This window comes from Ceratotherium simum, chromosome 12 (genome assembly GCF_057802395.1).
Source record: "Ceratotherium simum simum isolate JZ-2026a chromosome 12, ASM5780239v1, whole genome shotgun sequence".
Lineage (NCBI taxonomy): Eukaryota > Metazoa > Chordata > Mammalia > Perissodactyla > Rhinocerotidae > Ceratotherium > Ceratotherium simum.
The window spans coordinates 57,941,176-57,967,688 of NC_141911.1; the positions used below are offsets into that span (position 1 = coordinate 57,941,176).

The following is a 26,513-nucleotide window of genomic DNA, read 5'->3' on the forward strand; positions in this document are numbered from 1 at the left end:
CAGCTAAGCCCAATAGGAGTAGGAGTTAGGTGAAGAGGGTTAGAAAATTCTACAAAGAAGAGACAGTATAATGACAAAGACAAAGACAAGAAACAGGTGTACAGGAAACCTGGCACCATTTTGTTACTGAAGTAAAAACCAAGAGGCCTAGAGTGGTAATAGATGAAATCTTTAGAGGTAAGAGAGGCCTTTGATGCATGCTTGCCAGGGAAGAGTTTTAAGCAAATAAATAATGAGTGGCTTAATTAATAAAAATTGACCCAATGTTAGTCCATCAGAGAATAAACCAATGGCAGAAGTACGTCATTTACACTGAGTGCCTTCTGTTCTGAAGGGCACAGTGATTTTTTTATTCACTAGAAAAACAAATATTCTGGATTTGAGTTTGCATTACCTAAGTGTCATAGCTTGCCAGAGCCATTATACTGACCCACTGAATGCATTATGCACCGCTGACATATCCCATGAATAATGTCTATATTCAATAAAGTCAATTTTCTCTTAAGAAAGTAAAGCAATGGGCTGATCCTCACTGAATTCACTGCTACAACCAGAATATAAGGGTCCACAAATTAAGAGATGGAGGTAGAGTAGATCTAAAGACACAGTCTCAGAATTTTTGCTTCCCTTTCTTAACGAAAGGTCTTTACTGTCTTAAAGTTTTAGTTTCCAAAGGAGGAATGCTTCTACCTGTAGACATAAAATTCAACTCAAGTGGAGACGCATTTGCCATCTGGCCGCTGTGAGTTTCTTCTCTTGTTGAGGGAACGGGCAAAACAACAACAACAAAAAAGAAAGAGATCACAGTGTTGGCAAGTGGGGGTAGGACTGACAATGCATAATAGAGGCTTGGGAGAACATGAGTAGAACCTTGGTAATGTCTGGGGCAGAATATCTCATACTACAAGACCATTGGTTAGGATTAATGGATGACTATCACAACATTAAACAAACAATTCTACCCAGAGCTCAGACCCTTTATGAATGTAGGTTTGGGTCATGCCAACAGTATAAGAACTCTTATACTTTGACTTGGTGAAATATTAACCAAAGGCAAAGAGAAACACGAAGCATCAGTGAAGAAAGTAGTCATAAATACTGTGGCCCCACTGCCAAGTGCAGAAACTATGAATATAGCCTCTAGCACTTTGTCCTGTTTATAGCTAGAGTATCTAAAGAAAAATCCTACCCTTTTCCTTTTTTCTTTCCTCTTTTTAAATGACACTCTCTTTTGTCATTTGCTTTTCGTCTACTCTCTTCCTTTCCCTAACTATTGCATATGGAGGATACTGGTGATAGTTAAATTTGCAATTTAATCTCTATGTTACAGCATCTGGAAAGGCCACAGGCAAGATGCGATCATGATGGAACCATAGAAAGAATGGGAATCAATAGGAGATTATGGATTTCAAGAATAATGTCACATAGTATCACTTCTGAATGCTATCTTTAGTTAGGGAGGGCAAAGTACATATACAGTTGTTTACAGAATAACAAGGTATTATGTCTCACATATGGAAGTAGGGGAAGGTAAGTATGCCTAATTTGTGAATTCAAGAATAGAATATATACAATTAATCAATTATATATAGCCTATCTCACAACACTTTCCTTTTCTCTGGGAAATACCCCTAAAATTAGTCTTCCAGCAGCCATATCTATAAGGTATGACCCTTCCCTCCTTGCATCCCCATTAGAGCTAAATAGTTCAGGGGCAGACACATGACTCAGAATGGGGCAATCATATTCTTTCTCCAGGGACTTTGGAACTGAGAGACACAAAGAAGAGTTGCAGGTAGCTGATTCACATTCATGGCTGCAGAGTAGTTATAATTCCTGTTGTTGAGGATTGTGGAGTCGTTCTAGCTCCTGACCTTCCAAAGGCCTATTCCTTAAATACTGTGAGAGCATAGTCTATTTTGAAAACATTGTTTGTTTTGTTTGTTTTTGCTCAAGTTAGTTCTAGCTGGTTTCTCTTACTTACAACAAATAGAAACTTAACTACTACATTCTTATATTTGCTGATAAATACCATTTGCCCAGTCATCAGGCTGAAAACGTCAGTCAGTTTTGATATCCTTTTCATTCATCAATTACCAACTACGGTAATTGTTGATATTTACTCATTGTTCTCTTTCTTCATTTGCATTGTCTTCTTTCTACTTTATACCACTCTTACCTTGTAATAGCTTCCTGACTAGCCATCTTGTTCCCAGATTAATTTTCCTAAATCATAGCTCTGATGCCACTTCAAAAATCTTCAAAGGTCCTTTGGCACTTACCTAGTAAATGACAAGCTTCCAGCCATGCACATATTCTAGGCTCCCTACAATATAATCCTTATACACTTTTAGAGCCTTACCTCCAAACACCTCAGCACAGTCCATTTCTCAGTGTACACCCAGGCTTTACTGAGTTGCATCCTTCTCTGCCTCTCCCTCTGCCTAAAATGCATTCTTTCCCATAGTCTCCTCACAAAACTCTACTTATCTTTTAAAGGTTCATCAGAAGATTAATTCTTTGATGAAGGCTTTTCTGATCTTCCTCCATTGGAAGTGCTCTCTACTTCCTTTGATGTGTCATTGCATTTATTTCCCTTTCTGGACTTCCTACACAGCACTCATAATTTCCTTCACCATTTATGTTGAAACTTTTGTGATCTGTCCCTTCAGTGAGGGTTAGATTTCATCTTGGAAACCGCTGGAGGCAAGCTGAATTTTTCCATGGGTTATCCATGATAAAGTAATGGCCTGCCAACTTGAGGTTTTGACTGGTTTGCTTTGTTCTGGTCAAGGTACTTCGAGTACCTAGAAACACATGAAGATAATGTGGAGCAGGTCCATAATTTGGAAGCATTTTTTCCTTAAAATCAAAATTTATTTTTCTAAATTAAAGTAATATATGCACATGGCTAAAATAAATAAATGAGTGAGGAAGATGTTATAAAAAAAGCAATAGCCCCTTGCTCTCTCTTTCCCTACCCCATTCCACTCCCCAGACTAACAATTTCTAACACTTTTTTTTTTTTTTTGTGAGGAAGATCAGCCCTGAGCTAACATCCATGCCAATCTTCCTCTTTTTGCTGAGGAAGACTGGCTCTGAGCTAATATCTATTGCCAGTCCTCCTCCTTTTTTTCCCTTTTTTCTCTCCAAGGCCCCAGTAGATAGTTGTATGTCATAGTTGCACATCCTTCTAGTTGCTGTATGTGGGATGCTGCCTCAGCATGGCTGGACAAGTGGTGTCTCGGTGTGCGCCCGGGATCCGAACCTGGGCTGCCAGTAGCAGAGTGTGCGTACTTAACCGCTAAGCCACGGGGCCGGCCCCCACTTTTTTATTTTTAATCTTTCTGTGGTTGCCTATTGTTAAATCTTGATTTATCAACTTCAGATATTATCTATTGATGTCGTTATGACATGTTTATTTAGCTTATGTATACTTTCCATTTTTTTACTTTGTAACATTATAATTTTATTTATTTATTTTTCCCTCAAAGCCCCAGTAGATAGTTGTATGTCACAGCTGCACATCCTTCCAGTTGCTGTATGTGGGACGCAGCCTCAGCATGGCCAGAGAAGCGGCGCATCGGTGCGCGCGCACCTAACCGCTAAGCCACGGGGCTGGCCCTACTTTGTAACATTAAACTATATGCTTTAACTTCTATTTCTTGTTCCATTAACTACAAACAGTATATATCTTGATTCCCTACTTTGTAAGACTAGGATATTAATGTCATTTTCTCCAATGTATTTCTCTGTCCCCTTCCTCCTCTCAATTTTATTACTGTTAGTGTTGATAACTTTTACCTTCTATTCTGTAACCATAATTAAGCTTTTTCTCTAGATTGATTCTAAAGTTGAAAATCAATCAAGAATGTTTAAGTATATTATCTAATGACTCTTCCTAACCCAACACACACACTATTCTTTTCCTTCTTCAAAATTTGTGTTCTTCTGGCATCTCACTCACAATACTTAGTCTATGGAGACCACTTTCCCTTGACCCTGACACCTGTGTCCCAGAACCCCACATTCTCCTATTACATATGGACTAACTGCTCTCTAGACCTGCAGCACAGTTCTCATCCTAAACTTCCCATTCTTATTCCTTCCAGGTCTTCGTATTTCTTGAATTACTCCTTTGTTTAGCTGGTGTACAACCATAGGTAACCTTGTAAAAAAGAGTACAATGTTGAGTCCCTTCTAGAATATTAGAAAATGCCTTTATTCAGTCTTCTTGTTTCTAAAGTTTGGTTTGGCATATTATGCTAGGTCAAAATCATTTTCCTCAAAGTTTTGAAGAAAATCTACTGTCAGCACCTTTGTCTTCTCCCAACCATATTCATCCCCTCCCCCCGCCCTGTTTAGTGAAAACATTCAAAATCATTCTAAAGGAACAATAGATAACCAAGAAATTAGGATTTAAGGGCATAGGTTGTGGAGTCATACTTGGGTTTACATCTTGGTTCCACTAGCTATTAGCTGTGAGATCTTGAAAAATTTACTTTAAGCTACAGTTTCCTCTTCTGTAAAATGAGTACACTAATTTTGTACCTCATAGGGTTGTTCTATTAAATTAGATAACTTATGTCAAGTACTTATTATGTCTAGCACATTGTAACTGCTCAACAAAATTGTGGCAAACATTACTAATATTATTAACATATTACTTCATTACTGAATGTAGAACGAACGCCAAAAGAAAATCTAGTGGCTATGGATTTATCTACCATTTTTTTCCAACAAATATCATTTATAACCTAATTCAAGTCTAAGTCCCCGTAAGCGGTCTAGGAGGCTTATATCTCATGTGTCCTTATAAACTTCTACAGGTGGATATGCTCCCCTTCTGGTTATAACTTGTCTCTAATTCCTGAAGTTCTAGCTCTTGTGGAGCAACTTCCAGAGAATAACTGAAGCTTATTGATAAGTGGGGTTCTGATGTGAGATGACTGTAAGCAAAGCAACTCCAAACTAATTTTTTACAGCCATTTAGCATCCAGTGTTGGAGACTGAAGGGGAATGATACTGTTAAACAGCAAACTAGCATGAAGGAATGAGGAGGGGAAGTTCATAGATTCAAGACATAGTTGTGCATAACCAAGTTTGGAAATGGCAAAATCCTAAACATGGACTTTGTGTGTATTTGGTAGGGAAAGGTCTACTGAACTCACAGTGGTATTTTCAATTATATCCACATACATAGAGAATGGGTTATCTGTCAACAGCCATCTTTGAAAACAAAAGCAAAACATTTTCTAGTAGACAAAAGCTCAACAATGGCATCCTGACTACGGGTGTTATCTGAGCATCAAGACTGAGTGATGAAATTTTGTGCTGCCTTTGCTGACTGGTGGAAGCATGTATAAGTTGATACAAAAGATCATTCTTGCCAACACCTCAAAGAATTTCACTGTGTCCTGTAGTGCATTATTGTTAATGTCATCATGGTTCTTAGCACATGAAATAAACCTTTCAAAATGAGTATAGGTAAATCTTATTCATGTTCCAGTGAGAAAACTGAAATTATCAATATCATTTTGGGGCATGAAAAAAACCAGTGACATATTAAGAACAATGCCCAGGGTAGAATCTTAACTGTATGACCAGGATGACTTTCCAGTATAAGTTACAAATGGCAAAGAAAAAGCTTACATTTATTCAAATGTATGTGTATCTCAGTTCCATCAAATGAACAATGGGTCTCAAGTACCCAGGGAACTTTGTTCTCAGGAGCGAGTAAACCAGCTAGAAACCAAAGGAGAATAAGAGGAAAGCTTAACTCAGAGGGATCAGGACATCCTTCAAGGCATAAACCTTGCATGAAAAGCTATATAAAATGAGGCTGCCAGGCAAGGCTACCAAAGGCCACAGTGGCTGAGCACTGCCTAATTCAAGAAGCGATATTCATATGGACCTCCCTGGAGCTGTGCACTGCTGTATTCCTGCTGGGAGGAATTCACTGGTGCTGTCAACTCTTGATAACAAGAGGATCCTCATTTAATTAAAACAAAATGAAGAAAAATAATAACAGATGGATATTTTTAACTGTTTCCGTGGTGGAAAACCAGAAGATGATAAAAAAGAACTGAAGAACATCTGCAAGCCAGTCCAACTATTATTTTCTTGCCAAGCTGAGAAGGCATAATTTTCCTTAAAGGTACCTAGGTGAGGGGCTTTTCTGGAGTGCTACAGTCACTCTGTAGCATTGGGCTGTAGTAGACTACAAGGATATCATCAATCATGCTAAATTTGGGTACATCCTATTACTTAGGTAGATATAACTCCATGGCTCTGCTTCTTCACAGGTGTCACAAAAAGTATCCTTAGAGAATGACTGAGGGATAAAAATGATGGACTGCTTGATGATTTTCACACGTAACTGACCTTCATGGTCTTCAAGATAAAAACATATCCTCTGAGTTTAAAAGGTAATCTGTGCATACGCATTTTAGGTTGAGCATAAGAAGATAATAATATCTCTAGCTGCGATTCAGTGTTCTTCTAATTGTACTTTGATCAAGTTTCAGGTTAAAAGAACTTTTCTGTCAAGATATGCACTTGTCAAGGTTTTAATTCTCAAAATTACAGGTAGAGATATAAAAGGTAGAGTTTTTAAAATGTTACTTTCTTTTAATTTTTCATAAGCTATGTTTTCTGCATTATTTAGTTGAAGAATCTAAAAGGAATAGGTAAATGGGAAAGCAACATAAACTTAAATTCTTTGATGCACAAAGCATACAAGATTTACAGCTATTTCTTCATTATATTTCTAAGCCTTCCAAGTAAATATTAAACATTAACCAGTTCATAAAACATTTGGTTACGGACTACCCTTCCCCACAGAAAGTATACAGGTAATAAAGGCAATAAACTTGGCCTTTTTAATGCTCATCATGATAAATCATTTTTCAAACTGAAAAGTTGTTGCCATGCTCTAGTACTGTGCGTTTTACATTTTCATGGTACACAGGCAGATTCAATTCCAATGTGACAGACATTCTATAATGACCACACTATACAAAAACTCAAATTCTCATAGCATTAAGTTATCTGTTTTTCTTCTTTAACCTCATCTTTTAGTTTTATGTACCAGAGAAGATTGTATCTGGAAAGCTATTTAAAACCATAAATCTGTCAACAGTTTCTTTTACAGGGGTAACATGGGAAAATAGAAAGGACAGCATTAAGAGGGACAAAGGACATATTACAAGGAGCACTTGAAATGCAGGCTCCCATACCCCAAATACAGTGCTATTTTGACGCTCCATGTTTACCTCAGCTCATGTTTACGAGGGAAAAGATATGAGTTGTTAATTTCAAACTTAAAAATGCCAGCAATGTAAAAATTAGAGGTTCCAACTTTTATTTGAAACCAAGGCAAAGATATTTCATTAAAAATGAGGCTAACTCTTACATGCAGATAGGTGCAAACTTGTCAAGACGGAATTTTAGCATGCATTTCACATATACACAGGTTCACCACCTCACTATGCAAGCAATGCCACAATGTTGTGCTTCTTGAGTTCATGAAACTAATAAGTACTCAGGTTATAATTCTGACAAATAAGAATAAAACAAGCCATGTGTTCAGTAGCTTTTTTAGCTAGAGCAATAGTTTTTAAACTGCTCTGCAGAGTCTCCAAGGTGCCTCAGAGGTCACAGGAGGAGGAGGAGGGAAAGGTATGTAGGCGGCACAGGTCCCAATGAAGGCAGATTCATTCTCATCTCTTTTATATAGTGGTCTTCCCACATAAGGTTTTATTTGAGGGAGGTGAAAAGGTTCCACTACTAACATCTTTTGGAAACTACTCATCTTCTGTTTCAAAAATGATAGAAAAGACTAACACTGAATTCTAAAATAAAGCTTTCATGGAGAAACATAGCTCTGGATTGGAATGAAGAGGTGGAAAGAACATATGATCATTTCTTGAGACAGTATTTTGCTTTTATAATTTCCAAGTGTATCTGATGTTATCCTCATCTACTAGTCTTTCTTATTATTTATTCTCAATTGAAAAGCAAAGTCAGCCAAATAGTGACAATCTGGTAAGAATGACTTTTCCTTGCCAGTTTATATAGAGAAGCTTAAAAATGTGTTTTCTGGAACTTCTCTGCAACATCAGCCTGGGAATTCGCTTCACCACTCTCCTACGTTGAACTGCTTGTTTTCTGGATCCCATGTCTTTTCCCTGTTTTTGGTGGAACACATCCACCAGTAGCTTCCTAAAAAGAGGTACATGGAGATAAATTTGTTTTAGATCTTGCATGTCTGAAATATATTTATTTCATCTTCACATTTGATTTCATAGTTTGGCTACACACAGAACTCTGGGTTGGAAATCACTTCCCCTCAGAAATTTAAAAGCATAGCTCTCCTGTCTTCCAGTTTCTACCGCTGCTATAGAGAATCTTGCAGCAATCCAAATTCTTAGTCTTTTGTATGTGATGGGTTGGGGCTGGACACTTGGTAGAGGCTTTCCATCTATAAACTTATGTTCAATTCTTGGAAAGAAATTCTGATCCTTTTCTCTCCTCTGACTTCTCTCTTTGCTCTATTAGTCATATGTCTCCATTTCTCCAATTCTCACCTCTTGGTCTTTTCGTTTTACTTTCTAGAGGACTTACTCAACTTTCTCTTTCAATTCCTCTATTGCATTTTTTAATTTCTACCTGAAAATTTCTAATTTTCAATTAAGGAACAATTGAATATTTTTTTGTAGAGCCTTTGGTGCTTGCTTCATGGTTATACTATCTTTTTCTTATATCTCTTTTCACCTGCTCCCTTGTTGTCTCTATTTTCTCAATTTCTTTCACATTAAAAGCTTTCTTCAAATACTGGAGATCCCTAGTTTTCCATTCATATTTAGGAATGAGGCACTAAAATTCCAACTGGAAACTCTGTGTGCATGGGTTAGGCTTGTCAGCTGGTGGTCTTCACTACTGTAATTCCCCCAAATGTAAGTACTGTAGAGCTGTTCTCTTAAACGAATAGTCAGTTTCTGCAGAGAGCAATCTTCCACTCATCTGCCTGGCTGCCAGCATGACAAAAGCAGAATACGGGAGGGGGCATGGAAGTCTTAGCATGAAGTATATAGACTTTCACTTAATACCCTGCCCTGGGTATGACATGTCATCTCTCCCCCATCTTCAGATCGAACTGTTATCTCCATGTTCAGAACCTCTTTAGCTCAACTTTTCTGAAAAACAAAGCTCCAGTTTTCTGCTGAGAGTCATTCCTGTCTGTGAGGAGCAGGGGAAAGAATCTAGGAGTCTACCTCTTCTAGGTAAAGACTTGCAGCAAATCCTGTTTTCAGCCCTTCCCCCTCTTCTTCAGAGGTGCCCTATATTATAAATCCTTTCTTGAGTCTTACTTGAGTTCTGTAGTAATCAGTTGCATCTTACTGGTTTCTCTTGCCTACAGGTTTCAGCATACTCTAACCTGCTCATTTATCGTCCAACTTCAAAAATTTTATTTATATTTTTTATCTGCTGTCATCTTCGTCATTCTCTTTGTCATTATTGGTGTATGCTTATTACTTTCATTTTAGTAGGGTTTCAGAAGGGGGCAGATGTAAATGAGTGTGTTCAGCCTACCACGTTTAATGAGAAGTTTCTTGAATTTGTTTAATGATGTTCAACAGTTTCTATAGGTCACCTCATAGGTTCAACAAATCCATGTCTCAGAAGTCAGCACTCAACATGCAGAGCCACCTGTGTGCAGAACCATGCCAGCACGCTGTAACTGCTGTATCTTGTGACCTGGATCTCAACTGCTGAAGTACTTAAGGAGGTTACTAAGATATGCTTTTCTAAATGTTTAACATTTAAAATTAGTATCTGTTGTAACATAGATACGCACATTAAAGTAGAAGTCTCTCTGCCTCCAACACACAGAGTCACTGTAAAGATATTATTAATTTGATGATGTCTCTTACAATTGATGGCATATTAGAATCAAGGACATAAGGTAGTGCATATCTGAAAGGGTTGTTGGAAGACACAAACGAGATAATGCTTATAAATCTTAAGTACGAATAGTAGCTGAGAGATACTATGTACTTATCTTTTAGTTGCTCTTATTAATTTTTGCAATATGCTTCTGCATGATGAAATACTTTCCCACAAATCTTTTTCTACTATTCTGTTAAGATAGGTTAATATGTTAATATATCATAAAGTATATAAAATCACCAGAGAGCATATAATGAGTTGCTGGTTTGTTTACTTTTTAAAAAAATATGTATGTGTGTAAATAATTGCTGTTTTCTGAAGAAAGTGGGAAGAGAAAGAGTCTACGAAGTTCACAGCATCTGGACCCACAAGGCACTTCATTTTTCATTTAGTCATTTATTCTTTTATTTTTAAAAAATTATGAAGCATCCCTTAAGTGCTTAAGTTCTGGGAATACAAAGAGATGACAGAGATCCTATCTTGGGGAAGCCTACAATTCAGCACTTTGGGAAAACTGTGATACAGTGTGTTGAGTGAGTTCCTGTGGCCCACGCAACAGAAGTCATGAAGTTCTTAAACAATAGCTGGATATACTGATTCTGGGGACATATTTAATAGTACCACATTGAAAATTACATGGTTTGCATATTTCTGTAAAACAGGGCGATTTGACTTCAGTTTAGAGCCCACAGAAGAAGGAATTCTTTGCTGAAAGGTATGTAAACACCTTTCCTTTTGCCACAGCATCCAGATGAATGCTGGCCTGAAGGGAGGATGTGGCCACCAAAGAGAACACAGACACTGACATTGGGTTTCAGTCAGAATAGACAAAGCCGTAGCATTACAGGCATAACCAGCATTTTGGTGAGCAAATTGGAGAATCAAAGGCTTTTTTGGAAATTACTTTTTAAGGGTTCTGTTCTTAAAGGCTACGCTGAGGAAGCACACATTCCAAGACTTTGCAATAACAGCCTTGAAACGAAAAAAAGACTTGCGGACACAGAGAGTATGAGATAATAGCAACATGTGGTTGAGATTCCAAAGTGAACCTGAGTATTTCCCATAGCCATGGAGGAATGACAAACTATCAGAAACTATTACAAGAAAGCTATGCCAGCAAAATCTGCTAGAGCTTTATTATACTGTATGTGTTAAGATATCTTCAACAACTTTTCCCATGATCACCAAGTGCTAAGTTGAGGAACCCATTTTAGCTTAAAGTTACCAAAATTACCTGGCCTAGATGGATCCTAACTCATTAGTTGAGATTCTCAAAACCAACGACAGCTACTTGTACTGATTCTGTCTTAATGAAGCTTTAAAAAACCAAAAATCTAGATATGAAAGAGAAAGGTGCAATGTGTTATGGGATACATAGTAGAGGTACTGAATCTGGGCTAGAGGTGGTCAGAAAAGGTTTTCTGGAAGACGTTGTATCTAAACTGAGTGGGTACAGAAGACTCAAACAAATAATTCTATGAAGCTGCAGCTACACAACAAAATGTTTCTAAATATCCTAGTATTCCTCATCCAATAAGATAATTTATCTCTACTTCAGGGGTGGGGAAGACATGTCCTTTAAAACAAGGGAGACAATAGCAACTCTGTAGTTGATAGATAGTGAGGAAAGGCAAAGCGTAATGCTTTAAAACAAGGTGTTAAACAGGAAATGAAACTGACAGCAAGTGAATCTTCAACCTTTAATATGCTAATGTAAATCAAGACTATTGTAATAAGGTCAGCAAATGAAGTCCACGGGTGGTCTTCAGAGAAATAAGGAAAGAAATTGAATAATCCTAAACAAAGCCAAACAAGCCAATCTCCCAGATTAAAGAAACATTTCTCAGAGTTTTGCTTGAACTCACCAGTCCTCAAACAAAGCTTCCAAATTACTCATTAAAAAACGCAAAAAGATGACTCTAGACCATAAGTTACATTCTGCTCTAGTCCTAACCTCTGTTTGGCATCTGTTAGTTTCTTAATGTAGGTAACAGGACCCTGGCAAAGAAATATCCATTTCTGGTCGGGTCTTTGCTCATTGTTTGCATTGTTTGATATTACCAAAAGAAGTTTGATTTTATACTATTAAAAGGAAAGTAGGAGGGGAGTCGGCCAAGACGGCGATACAGGAAGTTCCTGAACTTCCCTCTTCCCACAAACACACCGAATGTACAGCTAGACAGGGAGAAACACTCTATGAAAGAAATCCAGAAACAAGCTGAGAGACTCTTATACGTTGGGCGAATGAGAAAATACCCATAGTGAAATGGGTAGGAAAGGCTGAGATGCCTCTCTCCATAAACCCCACTCCTGGCACAGCGCCATACAATCTGGCACGAATCCCCAACTCTCAGCTTCTCCCTGAGGAGTGAAAGGTTTGGACCACACATCTAGGGCCCCAACTTTTAAGACTCTCAACTGAAGGATGGGCCCCCAAAACATCCAGCTCTGAAAGCCAACAGAGCTGGCATCCATGAGACCCATAAGACTATAGCAAACAAAGAAGCAGTACTTCATGGGTGCATGAACACTCACTGTAGCTATCTCCCCAGGGCCTCAGCACAGAGGGAAGGGGCAAAAACACCATCTCCCAGTCTTTCCCTGAAAGGGGTCTAAATGCATACTTTACAAGCATGAGGGTCCTGCTTCTAATTATAGCACACACTTAGGGATTGGCCGAAGGCCTTTCAATACACTTCCCCTGCCTTCTCTCTCTAGCCCACTCAACCAATAAAACCAAGCCACCAGTATTTCCCTGGAAGGAGCTTGGATACATGTTAGGTACCCCAGCTTCGAACTGTCAGAAAGAGAAACTAAGAAAACAATTCCATTTGCAATAGCATAGAAAAGGATAAAATATTTAGGAATAAATTTAACCAAGGAGGTAAAAGATCTGTACACTGACTCTGAATAGCCAAAGCAATCTTGAGAAAGAAGAACAAAGCTGGAAGCATCACACTTCCTGATTTCAAACTATATTACATAGCTGTAGTAATCAAAAGAGCATGGTATTGAGGGGCAGCCTGGTGGCATAGCAGTTAAGTTTGTGCGCTCCGCTTTGGTGGCTCGGGGTTCACAAGTTTGGATCCTGGGCACAGACCTATGCATCACTTATCAGGCCATGCTGTGGCAGGCGTCCCACATATAAAGTAGAGGGAGGTGGGTACAGCTGTTAGATCAGGGCCAATCTTCCTCAGGAAATAAGAGGAGGATCAGCAACAGATGTTAGCTCAGGGCTAATCTTCCTCACCAAAAAAACAAACAAACAAAAAAGAGTGTGGTATTGGGATAAAAACAGACACAGAGATCAATGAAATAGAAAAGAGAGTCCAGAAATAAACCCATGCATATATAGACAATTAATTTTAGATACAGGAGCCAAGAATATACTTTGGGGAAAAAATAGTTTCTTCAAAAAATGATGCTTGGAAAACTGGATATCCTCATGGAAAAGAATGAAACTGAACCCCTATCTTGCACCATACACAAAAATCAACTCAAAATGGATTAAAGACTTGAACCTAAGACCTGAAACTGTAAAATTCCTGTAAGAAAACATAGGAGGTAAGCTCCTTGACATTGGTTTTGGGGATGATTTTTTGGATTTGACACCAAAAGCAAAGGCAACAAAAGCAAAAATAAACAAGCGGGACTACATCAAACTAAAAAGCTTCTGCACAGCAAAAAAAAAAGAAAAAAACCCCAGTAACAAAATGAAAAAGCAACCTATGGAACGGGAGAAAATATTTGCAAACCATATATCCAGTAAGGGGTTAATATCCAAAATATATAAGGTACACATACAACTCAATAGCAAAAAAACAAACAACCCAATTTAAAAATGGGCAAAGGATCTGAATAGACATTTTTCCAAAGAAGACATACAAATGGGTCACAGGTACATGAAAAGATGCTCAACATCACTAATTATCAGAGAAATGCAAATCAAAACCACAATGAAATATCACCTCACACCTGTTAGGATGGCTATTATCAAAAAGACAAGAAATAACAAACGCTGGTGAGGATGTGGAGAAAAGGGAACCCTTGCACATCGTTGGTGGGAATGTAAACTATATAGCCACTATAGAAAATAGTATGGAGGTTCCTCAAAAAGTTAAAAATAGAAATACTATATGATGCATCAATATCACTTCTGGATAAATATCTAAAGGCAACAAAAGCATTATCTTGAAGAGATATCTGATTCCCATGTTCACTGCAGCATTAATCACAATAGCCATGGTATGAAAACAAAGTGTCCAACAACAGATGAATGGATCAAGAAAATGTAGTGTATATATATATATATATATATATACAATGGAATATTATTCACCCTTAAAAAAGAAGGAAATCTTGCCAATGCAACAACATGGATGAACATGGAGGGCATTATGCTTAGTGAATAAGCCAGACAGAAAAAGACGCATCATATCACTTGTATGTGGAATCTAAAAAAATATAAATAAACAAAAGGTAAGTCAAACTTATAGAGACAGAGAGTAGAAAAGTGGTTGCCAGGGGCCGAGGACAGGGGAAATAGGGAGAGGATGGTAAAAGGGTACAAACTTTCAGTAATAAGATGAATAAAATGTCTGATAACATGACGACTATTGTTGATAATACTGTATTGTATAACTGAAATTTGCTAAGAGAGTATAAGCTAAATTTTCTCACCAAAAAAAGAAGGTAAATATGTGAGGTGATGGATGTGTTAATTAACATAATAGGGGGAATCCTTTCACAATGTTATATCAAATCAGCACGTTGTACATTTTAAATATCTTACAATTTTATTTGTCAATTATACCTCAATAAAGCTGAGGAAAAAAAAAAAAAGGAAAACAGGAGACGGAGACTCGAAAAAGCAAAGGTACATGTTTATTATCTATACTAAACTCCAAACGATAGCCTGTCTGTTATTGCTACTCAAATATAACTGTGTATTTGGTTCTCCTGCCAAACTTGCATTCTCTAGAGTAGTTGTAACATGTAGGACACAACCTATTCTATGGGCATTTTTAACGGGGTAACAAAAGGTTCTACTTTACTCTATGCTCCTATAAGGTAGCTTTGTTAATTTTGGAAAACTGCATGATATGCAAAATAATTTGGTTTCAGCTAAGTGTGAAGTTTTAATTTCTATGATCTAGGTGTGAGCTGGGTGTGTAGGTGAATATCAACATACATACGTGTGCTATGGCAACAGAAAAACCCACAAAATACAGGTAAAGCTAAGTCAATGTAACAGGAAAAATTATCTTAGACTGCTCTGTGTTACTCTACTATAGTATTTTGGCAGGGTATTTTTTTATTGTGCCACCAAAAAGACATTATTGAATACATAAAGGGACACACTGATACTCATTTGGAAACAGAAATCTTCACATTAACTACAAAATTCATAGTAGTAGTTAACTTTATCGAAGTCAAGTTTAAAAGCAATTTTCATTTTCACACTACTTTATTTTTTTTGAAATAAAGACTATTTCAAGTCTTTTACTGTCTTTATTATGAGTCCTTTCTTCCTTAAGAGTATGCGCTCAACTAATGTTCATTCATTTAATGTCACTCCTTTTTAATCCCATAATAATCATACAATTTATCTACAGGAAAATTTTACCAAAAAGGGTCAAAAGATAACGCATCAGTTACTCAAAAAGGAAGGGAAAGGGAACCAACCATTGACTGTCACTCCAGGCTTTTCTGGTTATTCCCAGCAGCCTTTAGTTCCTCTGCTGTTTTTTTCCATTCTAGTCACAGGTATTTTCACAGTAATGATGCTGTCAGCTTGGGAAATATCTTTTGGGGAAAAACGGGTTTTGGTGGGCTCAGTCTATAAATTAATTAGTAAGAGGGACAGAATTTCATATTGAGAGAGATGGGAAGGTCTAAAGATGGACACCTACTTATCTTCAAAATCTAAAGTGCATGCTTGAAGTTCCAGACTTTGCTCATGAACTATAAAGTTTTATGGATAGACCTTCTAATTTTTCATCATTGATGATTTATGAAATTCTTGAAAATTTTTTTTATGACTTAGCTTACTTGAAAGATTCAGAGTTAAAACCACATATTGGTTAAAATAAAGAGGAGTAATGCAAACTCTTATTAAGTCACTATAAAATATTTAAGATAGCCAGGAACACCGTTGTTACAAATCTGTTACTGGTTTACTGAGACACTAACTTAGAGTTCCATAAGAGGTGACAGTTATTTTGTTCTTTATGAATGGATGAATCAGTAAATGATCCACTGTATATAACTGCTGAGTAAAGTTGAATTCTACTCACAGAAATATTAAGAATGTAGTTCTACCTAGAATTAAATCAAGAACAAGGTGGGGCATGAAAACATTAGGCCAAAAGAATCCCAGTATTTTAGGGCAGTATTTCTACATAACCTGGATGCCATTTAACAATGGTTCCTTAGTTTTTAAATCTGCCTTCCTCCTGCTTTCTTTATAGGGGCAAGCAAGAAAGAATCAGGGTCTATCAATGTGATATTTTGGGTAGAACTAGCAAAGAATGATTGTGTTTTGCTGCTTTGTACCTACCAGGATTATATTCTATTATATATTTTTCCGAGAGACATGGCAGCAAATTGCTATCATTTTAAAATCCTCAACTACCTTCTGAATAAGATTTAAAAAACCCACAAAATACAGTATGTGAAAAAAAATTACTTGCTTTGAATTTGTCTAACTATTTTACCATGTGGGCATATCTGTGTTTTCTGCAGACCATTTCCCCTAACATTAGTTCTAATATTGTTTAAAAATAATAGGTAGTAGTACAATGTAAGAGTCATAAAGTGGATATAAAACTTCAGAATTATAAAGATAGAAAGGCTCTCAGGAATGATTTCATTCAATGTAAAGAAGTGGAAATACAAAGAGGTTAAGACTTGCTCAAGGTTATAAGGTGACTTAGCAGCAGAACTTACAGAATGAGACTCCATTACATCACTGCCAACATGTGATATGACAAGGTTCTTGAATCAGACAAAACTTTAAAAACGTAGAAACTTCTTTCTATAATGTACTTCTTCATTTAAAATGTGCTTCCCCTCATCTATCATCTCCTAGTACAGTTATCCTGTGTTTTAAAACATGGCTATATAGTACTGCCATTGTGTAGTGTGTGATCTACAATACTGCATGTGCCCAAGTTAAAACTGCTCCTGTTGAGTAGGGAGTCCCAGCTTCTGAGGAGAATGTTTTTCTATTCATGCAGGCAGAAATATCTGATTCAAATACAGTACCATAATGTTCAAAAGAAAAGAGAATGGTTTTCTTCATGGCTAACAGTTCTTGAAAGGAATAATTCTCCCCTGCCATTAAAAGTTACAAGTCATCACAGTTATATAAAATGAGGACAAAAATAAACTCTTGAGTAAATATGGTGATTTTTATCTACAAACATTTACAAAGCATAAATTGATTCCAAATAGATCTCTTTTTATAGAAAGAATACATTTAATACCTTATTAAATATATTTTAAAAGAAAAAATTGATAATTCATTTTAATTAAAAATTTCTGCTCTACAAAAGACACTGTTTGGAGAGTGAAAAGATAAGCCACAGACTGGGAGAAAATCTTTAGAAAACACAAATCTGATAAAGGAGCGGTATCCAAAATATGCAAAGAACTCTTAAAATTCAACAATAAGAAAACAACCCAATTAAAAAATGGGCAAAAGATCTGAACAGACAGCTCACCAAAGAAGACATACAGATGGCAAATAAGCATAGGAAAAGATGCTAAACATCATACGTCATTACGGAACTGCAAATTAACAATGAGATAGCATTGTACACACAGTAGAACTGCTAAAATCAAAGACACTGACAACATCAAATGCTGATGAGGATATGGAGCAACAAGAACTTGCATTCACTGCTGACGGAAATGCAAAATGGTACAGCCACATTAAAAGACAGTTTGTTAGTTTCTTATAAAACTAAACATATTCTTACTATATGATCCAGCAATCACATTCCAAGTATTTACCCCAAAGAGTTGACATCATAAGTCCATTAAAAAAACCTGTGCATAGATGTTTATAGCAGTTTTATTCACAACTGCCCAAACTTGTAAACAACCAAGATGTCTTTCAATAGGTGAATGGGTAAAGAAACTGTGACACATGTAGATACTAGAATATTATACAGTGATAAAAAGAAATGAGCTATCAAGCCACAGAAAAGACATAGAGGAACCTTAAATGTAAAGTGCTATGTGAAAGAAGATTCAAACTACACTGCATTTTGGAAGAGGCAAAGCTAGAGGGACAGTTAAAAGATCTGGGGTTTAGGGTGAGGGAGGGAGGGATAATGGGAGGAAGATGGAGAATTTTTAGGGCAGTGAAACTATTCTATATGATACAGTAATGGTGGATACAAATGTCATCATACATTTGTCAAAATCCATAGAAAGTACACCGCCAAGAGTGAAGCCTAATGTAAACTATGGACTATAGTTAATAATAATAATTTATCAATATTGGCTCAACAATTTAAACAAATGTATCACAATAACGGAAGATATTAATAATAGGGAAAACTGGGAGGAGGGAGTGAGATGGTAAATGGGAACTCTGTATTTTCCATGTATTTTTCTGTAAGCCTAAAATTGCTCAAGAGAATCTATTAATAAAAAGTACATATATTATTAAAAATGCCATGTAAGAGATAATTTTATAATTTTATTTATTTATTTATTTTTTCCCCCAAAGCTCCAGTAGATAGTTGTATGTCATAGCTGCACATCCTTCTAGTTGCTGTATGTGGGCCACGGCCTCAGCATGGCTGGAGAAGTGGTGCGTTGGTGCACGCCCGGGATCCGAACCCGGGCCGCCAGCAGCGGAGCGTGTGCACTTAACCGCTAAGCCACGGGGCCGGCCCGTAAGAGATAATTTTAGCTACTAAAAGCATATTGGTTAGTAAGGTAAAAAGAAAATTTCTAATTTTTCTAGTGAGATAAACATTTGGAGATAAGATTCCCATACATAACTTTCAAGTTATAAAAATACATCACTGAAAAAAGAGAAAAGAATTTTGGTCCTTTGATAATAGAAAATAGTACTTTTCAGATTTTGTACACAAATACTAGCAAAATATGGTCTTAAGCATGTATGTCCTAGTTTTAGGGGTCATGCTTAAGGATCGGTGACCAAATATCTACAAATATTTTTCTTTGGAAATTCTTTAATTGATACTTTCTATAACTAATAAATTTCAAAAAATTTTGTATAAAAATGTCTAATAAAGAAAAGCTTCTTACATAGGGCAGAAATTGGTTATTAATTTTATTCTTTATCTCAGTTTTCTTTTTGGTGCTTGTGTGAGAAACTCCCAATTTTTCGTATTTTTAACTATGAATTTCCTCCTAAATTGGGGCCTTCAAACCAAAATTCTTAATTTTTTTTTTTAATTTTTATTTATTTATTTATTTTTCCACCAAAGCCCCAGTAGATAGTTGTCTGTCATGGTTGCACATCCTTCTAGTTGCTGTATGTGGGACACGGCCTGGCAGCACGGCCAGAGAAGCGGTGCCTCGGTGCGCGCCCGGGATCCGAACCCCGGGCTGCCAGCAGCGGAGCACACGCACTTAACTGCTAAGCCACGGGGCCGGCCCCCCCAAAATTCTTTTAGGAACAAATCTGTGTTATCAAACAAAATCTTACAGATTAAGTAGAGCTGTACTCCACCGAAATCCAGGTGAGGGACTCTAGATCCTTCCTTCTGTGCTCCTATTCCCTGGCCTGGAGACAACCCCAAGGAACCCTGGCTCTTTTAAGAGACAAAGTTTTAAACTATCCTCTAAAATACAAGGATTTCCCAACTATAAAATCACTTACTGCAGAATTTTCTATTACTATTATCAATGCTAACAAGGCTCAGTAAAATACAATAGCAGTGTTTAAGATGAGGGTAGACTAATACAACAGAGTCAATAAAAAGTACCAGGCAATTTGATTATAACCATGTGAAAATGTAATTGCATACAACAGAAAAGATCGGAAGTTCTTTCAGCAAATTGTAAATAGTTTTATTTATGTTCATTGGATGCTTTTTCATGGAAAAATTGTTGGTGTAGAATAAACCTTTTTTACATGGAATCTTGAGCCCTTTAAGTATCTTGAAAGTCAGCAGAAGAGAGAAAAGGTAGAGGGATTAAGAGCAAGAAAAGCTATCAGACGGAAACTAGAATATTTCTGAGTTCTCTTCTATTCACATTTTTTATACAATCTGAAAATCCACCAGTTAGAGATTCATTTGGGAGAGTAATTTTTTTTTTTTTGTGAGGACGATCAGCCCTGAGCTAACATCTGATGCCAATCCTCCTCTTTTTTTCTGAGGAAGATTGGCCCTGAGCTAACATCTGTGCCTATTTTCCTCTACTTTATATGGGACGCTGCCACAGCATGGCTTAACAAGCAGTGTGTTGGTGAGCCCCCGGGGTCTGAACCAGCGAACCCGGGCCGCCGCAGTGGAGCATGCGCACTTAACCGCCTGTGCCACCAGGCCGGCCCCAGAAGAGTAAAATTTTTTTAAAACGCAGATACCTCTGAGAGTGATCCTGAGTTTTGGCTTTATGATGAATTGATTCAATCAGATTGTTTTCTAATCAGACAATTGATGGAGACTGTCAAAAAAAGTACCCAGAAAAGTAGGTCTAGGGGATGCAGAGTGTGGGGCAGTGAACGTCGAAGATGAAGGATGAAAAGCTATAGAAAGAGATAAAGCGAAGACAAACTTTGTCTAATGTAATCTTGCATAGGGCTGGCTCTGTGCCTAGAAAAGAAAAAAATAATCTCTCTTTTTCCTTTGGTTGGCTCTAATACTGCATGTTCTGCTTTCAGAATCTAAAACTTATGTCTACTACTGTTAGGTTACCTATACCAGGGGTGTAATACATTTCAGGGGACTAGCCTTGGAAGCTATTCACTATAGGAGCACTGCTTCCAGAAATAAATGTATTCTGAATTCTCAAAAGGCAACTTACAGTAAATTTTTGGTAAACCAGGAACTCACTATAATCATATGGTTCTCAAAGACAATTCAGGCTGAAATTAATGACTATGAATTAAAGAAATTATCTTTATTAGTTAGAAAAAAAGAAATCCAAAATATAACATGACCTGTGCTATAATGATGTGAACTGTAATGGCCTCTGTCTTAGTCTGCTTGGGCTGCCTTAGCAAAATACCATAAACTGGGTGGCTGAAGCAACAGAAATTAATTTTCTTATGGTTCTAGAGGCTGGAAGTCTGAGATCATGTCATCATGGTCAATTCCTGGGAAGGGCTCTTTTCCTGTCTTGCAGACAACAGCCTTCTCATTGTAGCCTCATATGGCATTTTCTCTGTGCATGTAGGAGGCCTTATTATGGCCCCACCCTTATGATCTCATTTAACTCTAATTACCTCTTTATAGGCTCTATCTCCACATAAGTCACATTGGGAGTTAGGGCTTCAACACAGGAATTTTGTGGGAAAAGAATTCAGTCCATAGCAGACTCTTTAAAAAAATTATAAGCAACTACTATTAGGATAAAGAAGAAAGAAAATTTCAACTTATTAAGCACTGAGATCTCTCTCTCTCTTTTTTTTCACTCAGCCTGTGGCTTTCTCTACAAAGCACATAAAATGAGAACAATATTTTCTTTTACTTTATTCTTTATTTTGTCTATTATATGACTATAAACATGAATTACATATTGATCATCTAAAGTACTGGCTATCAAAGAAGAAAACATACAATCTTTATGGTTGGTTAGCGTATAAGGCACAATCAGTTTATATATAGAGATATATTTAAACATAGCTTTACAGATGTACACAGTTCAGGTAGCAAGTCAACTGATTCTTCAAACACCTGTAAAGTTATGTTTAGGCCCCTTGGAGATCCTATGGATATATCACTACCAGAGAAGCAAAAATAAAAGTTCAAAATAATACAGAACACAGTTATATACTATTTTATGCTATAAGATACTATTATGGAAAAAATTATTATAATGAGGTCTTTTGGTACTAATTGCAATAAACCACCTGTGGTAGGATCCAAGTCATGCCTACATTAAACCAGATTTTATACTAAGCTAGATCATGTTAAAACTGGACTCCAATGTATTTCAATTTTTACATAATTTATAATGTATAATATTGACCAAGTCTTATACTCGAGTTGTCCCCAAAATTCAATAATTGATTTCTAGTTTTATATACAAGTACAAAATGAATGAAAATATTAATGTAACTTGCTTTACATAATAAATGTTCTAAAATTTGGTAAATAAATATTTTTGAAAAAAGTACATAATTTAAAAACACTGAAGGTATAATTTACCCAGGAAAATATCCCTGCAGGGTTCAAAAATCAAGTAGACTAGACATGGCAGAAAGTTTTTGATGTGCTGTACACAGCAGGTGCAAAATATTAATTTCATAGCATGTGTCTTTTATTAAACCATAAAGAAGCCATAAATGAAATGTCAGACCAGCTTCTATGAACTTGTGCATGCATGCATATTTCATGCTCATTATGACCAATTCAGTTGTATAACAAAGTAGTTCATTTTGAATTGACAACTTTTGGATTTATCTCCCTACTAATCTCTAGTTCTGACACTTAGGCTTATGACATAGAGCAAAAAAAAAAAAAAGAAAAAAAAAAAAAATGAAATGCCGGGGACTACTTTCATACTGAAGAATGTTTGCTTGACCTTTTATATTTTTAAGGATTCTAGCAAGAAGTCAATGCTAGGCAAACTAAATATAATTCTTGCTTTTAAATATAAAACTACTCCTTTAGGATTCTTTTGAAGGGAATAAAAATATGCCAAGGGGCTGCTTTTGCTACCATTGAAAGAATGTCTTGTCCAAATGCCAAAAACAGTTTGTTATTATTATTTTTTAATTCTGAAGAAAAAGAGAAAATAACTAATTTATGAATTGAAACTTCCACAATGGTAAAAGTGACATGTGCCTTATACCTAATGGTTTTTGCTCACAAATGAACAGAGAAACTGTCCCACAAATATAAAATCAAAAGCCATTTTCCAAATTTTAATAAAAAAAGAGAGCTAGCCATTATTAAAGAACACCAGAAATAATATTTGAAGGTTAAAACATAAGCAAAATAAAAAAAGAGAGCTGTGCAAATCTTAATAATTCTTTCTAGCCTAAGGCAAGTTTAGATTCTGTTTTTAAATTTCCAAAACTTAAGGGAAGTTATATTTAAGAACAATTTAATGACTGCATTGCAACTCTGAACAACCATTCTATAGAGTTTTAGTAACATTTTAACAGAATGACCCCGTTGAGAACTCAGCATTACTGTCATTTGGGGATGAAGAATGAGAATATCCCTATGTCATCATCAAACACCAAAGGACAGACATGCAATGCTTTTCTCCTTAGCATTCGAGTTCTGAGTCTTACCTAAACACTTGGGTTCAATCACAACCTAAATGAAAGGGCATAGTAATTAGGTGTGCTTATTTCCTAAACGATCATTCTAGTAGAAACAGAAACCCTCAAATTTCCGAAGTTGCAAAGTTCCCTATTTTTTTCTTTTTAATTAACAAAACTTCCATTAAAAAAAAGAATTAAGTTGTACACAAGGAACTAGGAATTACCTTAACGAATATGCTGAAATAGGGATAATTATGTAGACTGTTTGCAAAGAAACATTAGCTTATTCATTTAAAAGTAAAAAATAGCACACATCTTTAATAAGGAAAAATAAAAATAGAGATTATAGATGTTTATAAATATAAACCAGCTGAAATAAACGCTGCATGTAACTGAAATATGGTTTGAATTTAAAGAACACACTATTAAACTAAAAACGTGACACACATGAAACACTCATTATGAGTAATCATAAAATCTAAGGCAACAAAATATGAAAAAAATTAAGCAAATTGTAGGTTTTTTATATTAGAGATCAATTAAATTGGATTTGCTGATTATAAAAAATACAAAAATGATTTACTGAGCATTCCCTACGTGCTTACTAGGATAAGCACCTTATATAAATTCTCTAATCTGGACAAGAGATCTATGAGGTAAAGACCTTCCTTATCCTTATTTACATATAAGGAAACTGGTCACAAGCTAGGAAATAGGCACACCTGGTGTTTGGATTTAGATCTTTCTTATTCCATAACTGGAATAATTTGCTTAACTGTAATGCAGTTTCATGCAGTACAAAATGTTCTTAAAAGAAGAAATAGTTTCCACCTATATTGATGGCATACTTTTCGTATACAGTCACGCATCACTTAACAACAGGAATACATTCCGAGTAATAGGTTGTTAGGTGATTTTGTCATTGTGGAAACATCATAGGGTGTACTTACACAAACCTACATGGTATAGCCTACTACACCTCAAGGCTATATGGTACTAATCTTACGAGACCACTGTCACATATGCAGTTGGTTGTTGACCGAAACATTATTATGCAGAGTATGACTGTATAGATCAATTAGGACTATTATTAGTAATTAGCCTTCTATCACCTCAAATAACCAAACAAAAATATCCAACTCTACCAGAATCTATAGTATAGAATAAATAGCATGTTCTATACTTTTTAAAATCATAAGTTCCTCTCAAATTGGTAGAACTCTCAAATTTTATTCTCTTGAAGATGAAGAAGCATAGATTAAATGTTTGTGCAAAAATTCTGGAGAACCAGCACGAATCAATAGAGAGACTGAGAATTTGGAAGAGGAGAAACAAGGCTGAATGTTAAAATGCTCAAATCAGCATTACTATTGGCCTGAGTAATTCTTCACAGATACAGATTTAGCCTGGATACCAGGCGTGGGGACTAGATGATCAGGCAGGTCTTGACTAACTTGTTGGCTTGATATACTGCTTCTCCATAGAGGGGCATCAGTATTTGGTTATAAAATGCTATATTAAGTTTGTTGCCAGCCAGCCTCTCATTCATCATCCATTTCCTTTCCGACTAATGCTTCTTGTAATCTGACAGTAGTTGTAAACACTTTGCAAGGAGTCAGTAATATAGGTATGGCAGCACAAGGTGTTCTGGAGGATGATTTGCTTTGGTGTAAACATCCTTCCTAAAATAGCCTTCAGGTAAGATAAATTAAGGTTCTTTTATTGCCAATTTAAGTAGAAGTCGAAGTTAGAAAATAGAGAGAATGATTACATCTCCCTACACTGGAAGTTTTAAAAACCTAAGTTAAAATGAACAACATTATACTTTGTAACTTTATTTACTTTCCTAACAAAGAGTTTAGGGAAAAGTGGGCTGCTGCATATTTCCATTTTATAACACTTTTTATCCTAATGCCTCCAGAATCATAGATATTGAACTTGACTAGCTGTTCTTAAGGAAGTTGAAAAGCAGAAAAACCAAAGGTCTCAGAAAAAAAAAATCACTGGGCCTTGGAATCTCTGAGCAGGTAAAACTTTCATTTCCATCCTGTGAAAAATTGTTAAAGTTTGCTCAGGAGAATTTTATTAAAATGCGATTTCTATCACTGTCAGTCTTTCAAGGTTCCCATTCCTCTGGTGCCATGACAAGGATCTCTAGGCCACAGTAGCAAGGATTTAGAGACACCGACCAAGATCGCAAGATTCCAGGTTTCTAGAAGCACTGTAAGGAAAACACAACCATGTTATATGTCCCTGGAGGTCAAACCCCTAAGGAATTCCTTAAACAATTAATTTAATCTATGACGGGTACATAACCACACAGATTTTTAGCACTAGAACAGATCATAGAGACCATATTCCCACCCCCTTATTAAAATATGCGAACCGAGCTCTAGAGATGATAACTGATTTGGCCAAACTAATACTGCAGTAAATGGTCAAGATAGAACTAAAGTCTAGGTCTTGGCTTTTACCAAACTTCTTTACTACTTAGTATGTAGACTGTAAAATAATGGGGTGGAGGGCTGGCTTAAAAGTTACAGTCTAAATATCTGCTTTTATTTTTTGTTTTTTTTTTTTTTAATTTTTTGTTTATTGCAGTAACATTGGTTTATAACATTGCAAAAATTTCAGGTGTACATCATTGTACTTCTATTTCTGCATGGACTACATCATGTTCACCACCAAAATACTAATTACAACCCATCACCACACACATGTACCGAATTATCCCTTTCACCCTCCTCCCTCCCCCCTTCCCCTCAGGTAACCACCAATCCAATCTCTGTCCCTATGTGTTTGTTTATTGTTGTTATTATCTACTACTTAATGAAGGAAATCATACGGTTAAATATCTGCTTTTAGTATATTTTGATTTTTGCTCTGGAGGATTTTGTCATAATTCATTTACAACAGAGTATCCATATTTTAGCCAGTGACCAGAGCTGCAGAGATAAGGTACTCACCCTAAAAGCGTATATTCAAAGTTGCAAGTGATAATATAGTTAGACATAATCCACCTGACTTTGAATATTTTGGCCACTCATGCCAGGTGCTGTACCTCATGGCAGGTTTAATGTGCTAATAATGATGCATAAAAGACATCTTTAATATTCCCAACTTATCCTACTCACAA

The 26,513-nt window shown here is 36.3% G+C and overlaps 1 protein-coding gene across 4 annotated transcripts in view; it reads right to left on the reverse strand.

The window, feature by feature from the left end:
- AFG2A (AAA ATPase AFG2A) overlaps positions 1-26,513 on the reverse strand; it is a 347,051-nt gene that overhangs the window by 32,289 nt on the left and 288,249 nt on the right. The window contains exon 17 of one of the 4 annotated variants that reach the window (XM_087437657.1): positions 25,230-25,598. The exons of the other annotated variants lie outside the window; for them this stretch is intronic. Within the exon in view, the coding sequence (XP_087293783.1) occupies positions 25,590-25,598 (9 nt within the window). The 3' untranslated portion in view covers positions 25,230-25,589. Of the gene's footprint in view, positions 1-25,229; positions 25,599-26,513 lie in introns of those variants that run through there. 4 annotated transcript variants of the gene reach the window in all.